Source organism: Myotis davidii, unplaced genomic scaffold, assembly GCF_000327345.1.
Source record: "Myotis davidii unplaced genomic scaffold, ASM32734v1 scaffold79, whole genome shotgun sequence".
NCBI classification, from domain to species: Eukaryota; Metazoa; Chordata; class Mammalia; order Chiroptera; family Vespertilionidae; genus Myotis; species Myotis davidii.
In genome coordinates, this window is record NW_006294339.1 from 3,420,604 (window position 1) to 3,434,590 (window position 13,987).

At 38.2% G+C, this 13,987-nt stretch overlaps 1 protein-coding gene across 3 annotated transcripts in view; it reads right to left on the reverse strand.

Annotated features, from left to right (window-relative positions):
- USP24 (ubiquitin specific peptidase 24) overlaps positions 1 to 13,987 on the reverse strand; it is a 97,319-nt gene that overhangs the window by 20,825 nt on the left and 62,507 nt on the right. For all 3 annotated transcript variants that reach the window (XM_015566967.1, XM_015566965.1, XM_015566966.1), the window contains 13 exons: positions 13,143 to 13,287; positions 11,075 to 11,194; positions 10,546 to 10,671; positions 9,801 to 9,899; positions 8,865 to 8,947; positions 8,144 to 8,285; positions 7,817 to 7,936; positions 7,178 to 7,398; positions 6,348 to 6,472; positions 3,836 to 3,977; positions 3,231 to 3,381; positions 2,218 to 2,313; positions 1,242 to 1,345 (listed from right to left, as the gene is read on the reverse strand). In XM_015566967.1, the coding sequence (XP_015422453.1) occupies positions 1,242 to 1,345; positions 2,218 to 2,313; positions 3,231 to 3,381; positions 3,836 to 3,977; positions 6,348 to 6,472; positions 7,178 to 7,398; positions 7,817 to 7,936; positions 8,144 to 8,285; positions 8,865 to 8,947; positions 9,801 to 9,899; positions 10,546 to 10,671; positions 11,075 to 11,194; positions 13,143 to 13,287 (1,674 nt within the window). The remainder of the gene's footprint in view (positions 1 to 1,241; positions 1,346 to 2,217; positions 2,314 to 3,230; positions 3,382 to 3,835; positions 3,978 to 6,347; positions 6,473 to 7,177; positions 7,399 to 7,816; positions 7,937 to 8,143; positions 8,286 to 8,864; positions 8,948 to 9,800; positions 9,900 to 10,545; positions 10,672 to 11,074; positions 11,195 to 13,142; positions 13,288 to 13,987) is intronic.

Below are 13,987 nucleotides of genomic sequence, written 5' to 3' on the forward strand. Positions count from 1 at the left end.
GCCAATAACTCCATGGAGTATCACTCCATTGTAACATTCTTTAGAACTTTTTTGGAAAGTGAGTAGGAGTTAAATACTCAGTGACTGTAACTAACATGGCTCCATCACCCGAGAAGCCAGTGCTTTGCAGTCTTGGGTATTTGTGTGACTTATCCTGCCCCCACCCCCTACCCCATAAAAGAAAAAAAACTTCAATTGCCAAAAAAAAAGCCTGAACATTTTGTTTTGCTTAATCGACATTCACAAAATGCCTACATTCTATACTTTTATATGTTAAGTAACCAAACAATTTCCTTAGTCAATCCTATGCCAGACATGACAAGAAACATTTCTTCTTTTTCAATCAAATAATAAAGCCTGGTATTTAATATATTTTTTATTATTACACATAAAAATGAATGTCATTATATCTGTTATCATCTCAAGAGTTTCTTGATTGCAAAATCTTTCTAAAAACCTCTGCATACTTGTGCTAGAGAGGAGCTTGAGAATGTCCATGGTCTTCTGTTAACTGGCCTCTCCACCCTGAGCCTCCCCTTCTTGCTCCAGGGACATCCTACAAACTAACCCAACTACTCTCCATCCTTCAGTTTCTCAACCACCATTAACCCAGAGCCTGTAAGGTGTCAGGCACCTTACCAGGTGCTAAAGATAAAAACCAATGAGACTAACATGCAATCAGAGTTGAGTTTCTATGGCATGCCTCTGAACACACTGACCCCGTTCAGGAACCCTCCTCGATCGCCCACTGAACAAAGTCCACTCCCTTCTCTGGCTCTCAGTGAGCTCATCCAAACCCAACATTTGTCTCACCTCAATAAGTTCCTTAAATATACGAGTAAAACACGTCATTCATAGTTCTTTAAGCAAGTCTTATCTATTACTCAGGTTTTTCCCTTCCACCAAGAATAATAACTATCTCCATACTTTTGCCTTTCAAAATCATCTGAGAACACAACTGTCTTTAATACCAACCCCATCCCACATCTGGGTATGATTCTGCCCAGTTTCCAAAGTTGTACAGCATTTATGCCTTGTATCACAGTTACTGCTCTGTTGAATCTATTTTTTTCTAACTAGATTAGAAATTCCTTATAGATAGAAGCCATTAATCATCTGAGTACAGTTGGTAGTTTCCAACTATTTAAAACAATGTTTTAAAAAGCTGAATTCAGAAATTTAGCTTTAATTGATTTAATTAGTGCTTTTTGCCATGACAATCAAAACATTTCACTTCTTACCTGAGTTTTTTCTTTGTCCGTAGATAAGTTTGAAAAAGGAATTGAATGGCAAGCTGTAGGCTTACCTTTGCCATGCAAGGATAGCATGGATGCTTTAATTTAGTCTGAGTGGGGGAGAAAAACAGAGAGGATACTTTTTCTTAGAAGTTTTATAGATTATTACACATTGTATGAACTAAATGACACATGCTAAAATTCAGTACTAGTAAGAAAATTCTAGCCAGCCATTATAGAAAATGTTCCAGTTAAACTTTAAGAAAGGTTAAGAAAGACAACTTTATTTTTTTAAGTCCTCTCAAAAGTCTTTATTTATTTTAAAAAAAATTTGTTTTGTTGATTTCAAGAGGAAGAGAGTGGGAGAGAGAAATATCAAGGATGAGAGAGAATCATGGATCAGGTGCGCCCACACATGCCCCTTACTGGGGATTGCGCCTACAAATAAGGCATGTGCCTTGACCAGGAATCAAACCATGACCTCCTAGTTCATAGGCTGACACTCAACCACTGAGCCATACCAGTCGGACAAAATAGAGTCTTTGGACCACAAGATGTTAAGTAATCTATCAAAAGACTGATAAAGTTTTCCTCTTATTAGCAAATTATAATCATGGTACTCAAGAAAGAGAAGTACTTGGAAGTGCTAGTAATGTCTAATTACAAATTAGGAATAATTAATCTCCACAAAGCCCAATATCCAATGATATTACCTATAGCTACTCTTAGAGTCATCATAAAATTTAAATAGCACTTTAAAAGCCAGTATGTGGAAACCCACACCCATCTACAACTTGCATGACATATTACAAATACTGCCTATATTTTAATATAACTCAATAAGTTACACATTTGTGAGAATATTTTGCATTTCATCTAAAGGTTAACAACTGAGAGTGAACATGAGCCACTGAACATTTTAGCTGAAAGTTGTTTAATTATAATTCTTTCTTACTTTAGTAACAATCCAGCTAGTACTTACAGCATTCAATGATGCTAAAGACAACACAAAACTGAAATAATCACTACTGTACACATCTCTATTCTTCATAAACTTGAGGTTTTCATCTCTCACCATCTACAAAAGAAAATTAGCAATTGTTTTAAAGAAATGGTAAAATATTCAACATGTAAAAGACATTTTTAGTGATATGTTAGGTAAGAAGGATTTGTAACTCTACTCTCAAGCTCTGAATTTTTTTAAAGAGAGGAAAATCTTCATACAAGAAGTTGTAAAAAGATTAATTACTAGTCATTAAACGAAATCCTTTTGGAAAATTTAGGAAAACCACCATGTGAAGGACAAGTGAAGTCTAACCTATTATTCTGGGCAGGAAGGAACAAACAGAGCCTTTCCCAAGTAGACTCCATATTCTTCTTAAATTCTCTGCTGTGGCTACTCAGCTCCTGTTTACTTAGTTTAGAAAGTCTGAACTGGTAGTTAGACAGTTCTGAATTTTAATCCTATCTCTGAGACACTAGCAGATCATTTTGCCTTTTCTGAGCCTAATTTTTTCCATCTGAGAAATGGGAAGAAAACCTTCCATCCCATAAGAGTGTTTTAAGAATTATGGATTTGTTTTAAAGTGTGTAGCATAGAGTAGGTATTCAACAATTAATGGTCATCACTGACATATTAATGTTACCCCCCAAAAGTTATAAACTTTAACTTATTTTCTCTCCAGCTACAAGTTAATTTTAGCTATGTGGTTTTTGTTGTTGTTTTTGTTTGTTTGTTTTTTACTGCCCATGCCTTCTATTTATTTATCTTTGGCATCCTATAGCCACATGGAAAGTGGTGATGGTGGGGTCAATCTTGAGTTGGTAGCCACCTTTATGACCTAATATGAAAGATTTGTGACACACGAGGGTAAGAAGATGTTGCACTAGAGATACAGCTAAGTCCACAAGATGACCAGCTGGAGTTCTTCTGGCCCTACGAGACGGATTTTAACACTATCTGAATTTTCTCTCTAAGAATTATATAGTTCTTACCTGATATATTCGAACAGGCATTTTCTCCACAAACAGTCCTTTCTTCTCTCCTTTTTTAACCAGTTTGGTTAGAATAGAGAGCCGGTCATTGTTAGGCCTATGGGGCCTAGGGGATGACTGAGGTGAAATTTCTGGTGAAGAAGGTGCTGATCTAAGAGACAGAATCAGAAAACTGACTAAAGTGGCGATTGTTTTAGTAGTTCCTAAAACCTAACAAACCTACAAAATCTGGGTACTGGATTTAAAAATAAATTGTATACTCCCCTAATTCAATAATTTAAACTCAAATTCACAGAGAATACGATAAAAAAACTTTCTGACTGAAGTGTTTACTATGCTTTGAACATAAAGTTTATTCAATAACATGCTGGGATGAAAAAAATATCACTTCTAATAAAATAATTTATACACATCTTTCTAAATACAAAATAACTTTTTGCCAAGGGAACAATGACCAGTAGCAATAAGAAGAAAGAAAAGGGATAGAGCAGTTTATTTTTTTAGAATTTCTCTCTAGCTTAGCAATTTACACTTAAATACCAAACAGTATAAAGATCACAATATCCCCTACTGAATTCACACAATTACACAGAAAATAAACTCACAGAGAGAGATCCTCAGCTTCCTGCCGCACAACGCTGACGCGACTTTTCTTTGGTAAGACTGGGGAGTTCTGATCAGATACCCGTTGGTAGAAGAGCATATAGGCATTCCAGTATCTTCGGCGAACATCAGTATATGGATTTGCTTTATAACAAGACATTAAGAAAGAAGCAAGTAAATAAAAGTTTTCTTGTCTTAACAATCTAAAACAAAGGACCCATAAATCCAGCAAGTAACTACTTACTGAATTTGTTAAAAGCAAAGTGTAGGTAAAATGTGCACCTTTTTAGAGTACTGCTTAGAATTACTTGGAGGGTGATATAGAGGGGCAGGGTGATATAGAGGGGCAGGGAGTAAAAGAGTTGTATGGTAACACAGTAAGGGAAAGAAGGTAAATATTCCAGGCAAGTCTCAATTTAATAAAAAAGCAAGTAACATCCTAAAGAAAGAGGTAACATGCAAATTAACCCTCACACATCACAAGATGGCTGCGCCCACAGCAGAGGCGGGGTTCCTGTAACACAAAATGGTTGTGCCCACAGTGGAGGCGGGGTTCCTGTAATGAGCAATCAGCAGGGACCTGAGGCTGCGTGGTGCTGGACTGGGGCGGGGACCTCAGGCTGCGCCCCCTGCCCGGCAGGGCTTGATGGGGGATCTTAGGTTGCACCCTTGGCCTGGCGTTGGGCCAGGGGACCTGAGGCTGCGCCCCCTGCCTGGCAGGGCTTAATGGGGGTGGGGCTGGCAGGGTCTGGATCTCACCCAATGGGGGTGGGGCCGGCCGGTCTGGGTCTTGCATGATTTCAAGGTGTGCACGGGTAGGCGGGAACTTGACTCTGGGTCCCGTGGCATGCCCCAGACTCTGACAGGAGGAAGATTTTCATATACATTGTACTAATTTTCTTTCATCTCTGACATTTCTATTATAAAAAAAGGGCAAATAGCAATATTAAAATATTTCCTCTAATTAACTCCCTTTCAATGTGCATGAATTTCATGTACCTGGCCATTAGTCTATACTAATGAAAAGGTAATATGTTAATTAGTCCGATGTCCTTCTGGACAGTTAGGGGGAGACCAGGCCGGCAGGGGACCAGTTAGTGGGTGACCAAGCTGGCAGGGGGTCAGTAAGGGGGTGATCAGACCAGCAAGCAGAGGCAGTTAGGGGTGATCAGGCGAGTGGTTAGGAGCCAGTGGTCCCGGATTGCAAAAGGGATGTCCGACTGCTGACACCCCCCAAAGGGTGCGGGCCGGGCTGAGGGACTCCTCCACCTTGTACACGAATTTCGTACACCAGGCCTCTAGTTTAAAAAATAAATTCTGTGGCATAGGATGGGATTATAATTGGCCCCACTTAATCATTTATGTATAGAACAGTCAAATCTATGTAAATTTTGGTACCAAAGGCTACCTAATTAAAGGCTACCAACATTAGATGCACAACCACCATGGTATGGTATCAAAATCTAATACAGTGAATCTAATATAAGTAGAAATTTTAAAATGCTCCCAGAATATTTCAAAACCAGATTTCAGAAATGTTAAGGTCTCTGCAAAATGTTTTTTCTTTAAATAGCAAATTCTGACTGAATTTTCTGACATATTTTGGCTCATACATTTTACAAAAATATATATTTAATTAATTTTTCACAGAGAGGAAGGGAGAGGGACAGTTAGAAACATCGTTGAGAGGGAAACATCGATCAGCTGCCTCCTGCACACCTCCCACTGTGGATGTGCCTGCAACCAATGCACATGCCCTTTGACTGGAATCGAACCTGGCACCCTATAGTCCATAGGCCGATGCTCTATCCACTGAGCCAAACCAGCCAGGGCTGGCTCATACATTTTCTAAGGGTGGGGTTGTGGAAAGACTCCTTCGCATATTAAGTGTGGCTTTAAAAGCACAGGTGCTAGAAGTGTCGTCTTTAATTAATCACACCTCTACAGAAGTGAAAAGGAAACCTGAAAATTATTTATTTGTTTTAAAATATATTTTTATTGATTTCAGAGGAAGGAGAGGGAGAGACAGAAACATCAATGATAACCATTGATTGGCTGCCTCTTACACGTCCCCTACTGGGGATTGAGCCCACAACTGGGCATGTGCCTTTGACTGGAATCAAACCCAAGACCATTCAGTTTGCAGGCCGACCCTCTATCCCGAGCCAAACTGGCTAGGGCAGAAACCTGAAAATTTTAGTGGATAACTACTTCTTTTGAAACTATTTTTAAGGTTGGAATTCTCTTTGATATTCATTTCACTTACACCTCCCCCCCATATTTCTCCAAGGCTGTTTTAAGAAATTATTAAAAAAAATTTTTTTTGTAAGCAGCTTGAACATTTTTACTCTGGCTATCAAAGAGCTCATGGACCTATACAGAGTAGTGGTGTGTAAAAAGAGTGAAATCTCTTCTATTTTTATGTAAATAAAACTGCTTCCAACTTGATAGAAAATCCTAACTCAAAAAAAAGAGAGAGAAATTTATGGAAAATATCCATTTGTAAATACTTACTTTGATCATAAACTTTTGGTCTATATTCTCCTCCAAAGCATTCATATTCCAGAGTCTCATCATTTAGGTCAAATTCTTCTATAATGGTGTCATTAAATTTATACCACTTTCCTTTTCCACATCCCCTAGAGCCCACAGAAAAAACAAACATTATAATAAAAAACAAATATCCCATCTCCAGTATTTATTTCTTTGTATTGTCTATAAACATAGCAGGTGATTACCATTTGAAAATACCTAAGAAAAATATAGCAACAGTTATTCTAATTTCTAAAACAACTTTGCAAATTGAAGCATAAAGACGGTTACAATTTAAAAAATGCAATATTAAATAAGACCAAAGAACAATGCAAAGCTTCTTTGTATAATAATGGTAAGTGTGGGTGATAAAGTAGGGCAGGGGGAGCAGAGGACAGATATACAGGAGGGCAGGGGAGTGGAGGATAGATATACAGAGGGCAGGGAAGTGGGGGGAGAGATATACAGTAGGGCAGGGAAGTGGAGGAGAGATATATAGGAAGGCAGGGGAGTGGAGGAGAGATATACAGGAGGGTAAGGGAGTGGAGGACAGACATACAGGATGGCAGGGGAGTGGAGGAGAAATATACAGGAAGGCAGGGGAGTGGAGGAGAGATATACAGGACAGCAGGGAAGTGGAGGAGAGATATACAGGAAGGCAGGGGAGTGGAGGGCAGATATACAGGAGGGCAGGGGAGTGGAGGACAGATATACAGGAGGGAAGGGGGGTAGAGGACAGATATATAGGAGGGCAGGGGGGTGGAGGAGAGATACTGGAAGAACAGAGAGGGACTCTTGGGAGAACCCCTTACCGCCTATCCTTAATGAAGGAATAGTAGTGGCCGGCATGTGCCTGCCCACTGTGTACGATGACACCGACAAGTTCATAGTTTTCTGTGAGGGCAACTTTCTTTCGTGGAGACCCTCCACCTCCCTGATCCATATTTCGTCCATTTTCACCAACTTCAGAAGATGAATCTTGGCGAGCCATTCCTGAAACTGTGTACGGCTCCATGTTTAACATCCAGGGAAACTATTAAAAAAAAGCAAAGGAGCACATTCATGTTCTCCATTCATAACGTACAATTAAGTCAGATACAAAGAAGGGGATGAGTGTTTCCTACTGTAAGCTAGGACTACCTCTCCAATTTAAGTGCAAAACCTCCCAATGGCTCACAATCTGGGAGCGTACAAGTGACCTCTCCTTGAGCGTTAAGGAAAGCATCTGACGTCACAGCTGACACCAGGTGCCTCTGCACATGAGGGTCACTGTTCACGGTCACACACAGTTCCACTGGCAGCAGCTGCTCGGACAAGGGCTACGTACTCCTCAGAGTGCTGAGGCTATAGCCTTTCACACTTTACATGAAATTTGAAAATATTAAAAGAAAATGATAAAAGGTGAACGAGGCAGTAACGGTTATAAAAACTTTCAGGGGAAAAAAAGTTACCTTTATCTGTTCATCATATTTAATGGAGCGTCCACTTTCCCAGTCAAATCCGAATCTCATTAGGTGAATGACCAAGACACTAGGTAAAGACTTAATACAGGTCCTTTTGACTGTTATTCTCTAAAGAAAAGCAAAACCCAATTAGCTCCTTGGAGAAAATAAAACAGCCAAGTAAATAATACAAAGGTCATAGGTTTCTCCTTACCACCTGTGTAAACACAAGGGATGACACAATCTAACGGAAGTAACAGAGCTTAAAAGTGATCTTACATAAAGTACATGGAATAAAAGATTAAGTGAGTTTTATAAAAAGGGCACGTGAAATACCTTTTCTTTACACTTTTCACAGTAATAGGCATTACTTCCCTCTAGAACTTCTCCTCTAACAAACTGGTCCAAAGAAATTTCCAAACTCTGACAGGAAGTAACTCCTAGATTGAGAGCCATGAAAGCTTCCTCTCGCTCATATCTGATTAGGAAATAACAGAAAAACCATGATCAACAACGAAATTTGAAAAACTTTAAAGTATCATAATACCTGAGATTAAACACAAAACTATTCACAATCAGTGAAATTAACCATAACTTTCCTCATCCTTTAAAAAGTACACTACCAAATTAAAATAATCAATCTGACAATTCAGAATTGCTTAAAATTATGAATTTCAACAAAGAAATTGAAAGCAAAGAAATTTAATTCAATAAACACTTGAGAGAGATATCTGCAAGTCTCTCAACAAATGCAAAGTTCATAACCTACTAGAAGAATCACTTAATTATAATAATCATTTTTTAAAATATATTTTTTATTGATTTTTTTAGAGAGGAAGGGAGAGGGATAGAGAGTTAGAAACATCGATGAGAGAGAAACATTGATCAGCTGCCTTCTGCATACCCCCTACTGGGGATGTGCCCGCAACCAAGTACACGCCCTTGACCAGAATTGAACCTGGGATCTTTCAGTCCGCAGACCAACGCTCGATCCACTGAGCCAAACCGGATAGGGCTATAATAATCATTTTTTAATGTTAATGAAATCTTCACTAACCTGTGAGGACAGTCTTTACAGATTTTCTGATCAGAATAGATGCCTTGAAAAGTATTCTTAAAAATTTGGTCTCTTCCCATTTTCTGTTGGAATAAAAAGTTCATAAATTTTCAGTTGATATACCTAGAATTTATAGGTTGTTTACACAGAATTTTATTTAGAACAAACTAAGCTAAAACACAGATGTCAATGCAACCACCAAAATAAAAGAAGTCATCTTGGCAGTTTAATCTGGGAACTAATGAAAGGATTATAACCCATTAGACCCACTGTTACGAGTGATCAGAAAAGGCGGAGGATAGAGGTCAGTCAGAGTTGCTGACAGGACAGCACTCTCCAAGACCAATTCCTTCTTCCCATGCCTCACTCACAAGGCAGTACCGACTCTCCACAACCTTTTCTTTTCCCTTGCAGACAATGCTATAAATTTAGAAAACGTGCCTACCACTGAGAAGAGAGGCACATGTTGGCAGTAATGGGAGGTCTGTAACTTAGAAGGCAGTACCATTTAGGAAGTCTGTCACATGTTTAAAACTCTGGGTTTAAACATCACCACAAACAACTTTTAATCTAGCCCTTTTGTTCCCTTTGCCAAAGCAAGACAGCTCTGCATGGGGCCACCAGTGCTTACAGCACTTCTCTGAGGCCAGGTTACTTTAATGCATGCAGGTAAGAGTAGGCAGATACAAATGATTATTATTATGGAGTGTAGACTGAGAATCACATACTTTATCAAGTGTTAAATGAAGTAAGAAGAAATGTATAATTTTAGTGATCTGTATATGTTTTGATGTTCAAACCCAGAAGAAATGATATATAGTTGTTGTATGCAAGATGATCAATTTCTGACTTGTCAGTTTCACAGCAGTCCCAAATCCTAAACCACTGCTCTTATACTAGTTTGAGGGGTTAGAGGGAAAATAAAACTTTGTCTACCTTGAGATATTCATCCATCTGATCAATGAGGCTAGTGAAGAACTCATACGCATCCTGTTGTTCTCTCACATAAAGTTCTTTGTTCCACATTTTGAAAATCTACGTAACAAGAATTAAATGTCATTAAAGGAAAAGTAGCAACTTCTGAGTATGATAGAAAAAGGATGTAAAAGAGCACTTAATGCTTCTAAGAACTAAGTTCACTATTAGGATGCAAACGTTTTTACTGAAGTGAGATGAGCTTGTGTTCAGCTACTCATGCTTTTCTCTGGTCCCTTTACCATCCTAACAGGTCTATGAAGCCACAGGATGAGAGCCAAGGCCATGAACAGAGAGCTTCTCTCTTACAAACTAACCCACCTATGGGGGAAAGTACAAGCTACTCCTCCCGTGAAACACAGAAAAGCAATGTTATAAAAGAATGTTCTTTATTTAGAGGCATTAGTGAAATTGGCATAGGTTCTGAGGAATGAGTTGAACAAATACTTGAAAGAGCTAAGATAAGAATCATGAGAAATATCCAAAGTAATTAAGATGAGCAAATACATAGAAATTACAAATGACTATTCTAATAACTTGAAATGAAGGACCAATTTAAAGAATGGTATAGACAACTCTTCTGTAGGTTCTGGCAATGGGATTAATCTAGAATTAATAAAGACAAGAGACAACTATCACTAGAGAAAGAATGTAGCCAAACTCCAAATATTCAACATCTTTAAATCTAGAGTTACTAGTGAAATACCTTCCAAAAGTTCTCAGGTACATAATACTGCAGCTTGCTTTCCATCAAATGCCCAAACAGAGACTGCACTTGGTAGAATACACTATCATCTGGATTGTCAGTGTCGTCATCCACTGAAAGTAACGCCTGAAAAGACACGAAGTATAAAGTTAGAAATATTTAACTGTTTTACAGATAACCTTGACTTATGTACGTGGGAGTCCATACATTATTCTTTTAGAATGCTACGTGTTTGAATGTGACTGTAAAAATATTTCTAAAATACTAAAAATGTTAGCAACTTAAATAACTTAAGAGTTCAAATATCACATGTGAATTAGGTCAAACCCATCTGTCAAACAGGCAACATATTACTGCAGCAGATATATAAAAATGTGCGACTACTCTAGCATTATTTTAGGAGCCACTGAAGAACACTTAAGTATTCTAATTTTAGTAACCCCCAAATTGCACTATATGAATGTGGAGCAATTTTCAGGCAATGTACACATTACTTATCACACCAAACAGGCAAGAGGAAGGAAATCACCTCAGGGAGACCAGGCTGCATGTACAGCTGCTGGAAGACGGCGTTCATGTAACATGTGGCGCCACCATTCCTCAAACCCACAAACCCTGCACTGGACCTGCTGTCCACTGGGGGGAGGTACTAGGAAGGAGAGGAGGAGAAAGAGAGAGAATTAGTGTCTGCCCTCAGCACATGTCCTCATAGCTCTAATACAAGGGGGAAAGAGATAAACTCAGATTTATTCATCCAGCGTACTGAGTCAACCTAGCAAAACCTGTGTTCATGAAGTAGCTCTGCAGATGCTGACATAATTATAAATATACTATCATATCAATGTTTCTTTTTAGTTCATAAAGTACACAGCATATAAGCCAGAAACTATGCCAGGATACGAGAGAGAGCTCAAATGTACCCTGATCTCAAAGGAGCTCACAATCGTAGGGTAGACAGGTATTGATCAAGTAAATATACTAATACATATTTACAAATTGAGGCGATACTCTAAAAAAAGGAAAAAAAGGATTAGGGTTCTATGAAGTGTTTACTCTGAAGAATCCTGATCAGGCCAGTCTAGATGGTCAAGGAAAGCACATATTCCTTCCCTTCCTTTCTGAGAAGGGAACACTCTTCTACTCAACTTCCTCTAATAAGCACACAATTAAATAAACAGGTAAATGCCTTAGCATTTCACGTAAAGATGTTTGTAATAATGTAGATCCCAGTGCAGCGCTTTTCTATGCACAAATAATCAAGAAAGGGCATCTTGGATAAAGTTCAACATGGCACTTCTCCAAGTGGAAAGGTATTGTAATGACATTCTCTTAAATGCTGTTACAGCTGAGTCTCCCGATTCTAATGCCATGACCAGACCCACGTTATCTGCAAATATCAAGCATCTGTATCCATGTAATACCTAACCAACTGACAAGACCCTGTCGATCTTTTGAATGGAAAGGAACATATTTACATTCAACATACACTTAGAGCAGGGTGATTTCTAAGATCTATTACCACTGTAATTTGCTTGTAGTCCAAAGCATAGATTTAAAAAAAGAAAAGTTTAAAAATAAGAAAAATTGTTTTATAACAGTGCTAAAAATATATTTATATAAGGCATTTTTCATTATGCTGCTATAATTCCTGATTTATGAAAATAATAAAATTTCCATTTTAATCTGATTACATACATGTAAAACTATGCATCACATTTTACTCTGCAAGTGCCATTTTCTCTATTTAGAACGCCTGTTTCCACTTCCTTTCCTGCCTACACTGTATGTTTCATAACACTCAGCTCAAGTGACTGTGATGTTAGTGGAGAACGTACAAGCAGCTGTAGAAGTGCCCTCCCACTCCTGGTCCGATACTCCAGCGCACCACAACTTGCTTCCCTCTTGCAATCCCAACATATAATGTGCTGCTCCAGGACTCCACAGGTTTGCCCACAGCTGGACTGACCTTGCCATCTTGCTTCAATGGGCTCACAGTCTTTAAGGCTCTATTTTAAATTTCACGTTTTCTAAGAAGCCTTCCAAAACACCACCACCTGGTGGTAAAGTGTCTCTCTGTTAGTAGAGTTTTCCACACATACCTCTATCTTAAATTTGATCCCATTATATTGAAATTACCTGCTTATGGATCTGTCTCTTCCATTATACACTGACCTTGAGGGCTGGCATCAATCTTTAGTTTTGAGCTCCAAAAGCCCAACACACCTCTTAGCAAATAGTAAACTCAATCAATCTTAGTTGAATTTAACTGAACAAAGACTGCAGTGTGACAGAGCCAATGCTTATTTGTCTCTAGTGTCTTGCCAAGCATAAACGTACTCAAGAAATAGGTTGAAATGCTACTTTTTACTGAGAGTAATTATTAACTGACTTGAAAATGTATCCTCTTTAATTAATTAAAAGGGTACCATTAAGTAATACATCATAGACTATAGTTGACTTGAGTATATAAGCATGATAAGTAAAAGAGTAATCCTGACTTTCTTTGTGATTAGAAAAATGAAAACATAGTTTTAAAAACTCTATGTTTAGGAGACCACTCTAAAAAAATTAAGTGCCCCAAGGTCTAGAAAACGTACATCAAACTCCTTGGTAAGAGCAGGGTCCGGTTGATGATGCATGGAAAGTAGTTCTTTTGTAATAATTTGAAGATTTGGAAGTGAGCTATCAGCCAACATTACAAGGACTTCATAGGCTGCCAATCGGCTATTCACTGTACTACACCTAAAAACAAAAGACACAAGTCAATTAGTCCAAGTCAATTTTTGCAATGAAAGTATAAGAGCTGTAATTCCCTAAAGAGTTAGGTTAAGTCAGGTCTGCTGGCAGAACTCTAGAAATCTAGTGGGAGTGCTGACTTAACAAAGGCGGAGGCCATGAATACTGGAGGGATGAATATGGTTTAGAGCTAAATATCTTCGTGGCCTGATGAAGAAGTAGCAAAATCTGTCATGTATGATTCCAGAGTATTCTTATCTATGGGACATATGAGTAAAAACAGAGGATAGTCTGAAAATTTTATCAAAATCCCAACATGGAAATAACTATTTTTCAATTAAAGTAGATAGCAAGAAAGATTTCTGTAGATATCACCCTGAAATTCAAATATCTAAAGGGCAGAAAAAGAAAGCTATGGAAATCAGAATAGATGCCCATAAACATTTTATATGTGCCTACAGCTAAAATATTTTTCAAGGACACTAATCAACTTTCCATTTTGCAGAAAAAAATGGAGACAAAAATACATAATTTTCTCAATCAATATGTTTAGACTGCTTACCTTTAATGATTACAACTTTGGGGATCAATAGTAATTTCTCACTATCACCTATGCCAACCTTGCAATACTATGATCACAGGTTAGGAAGGATACACAGAAAAGAGGACATACATCCATAAGCAGGTACTGTGGAACACTCTACTA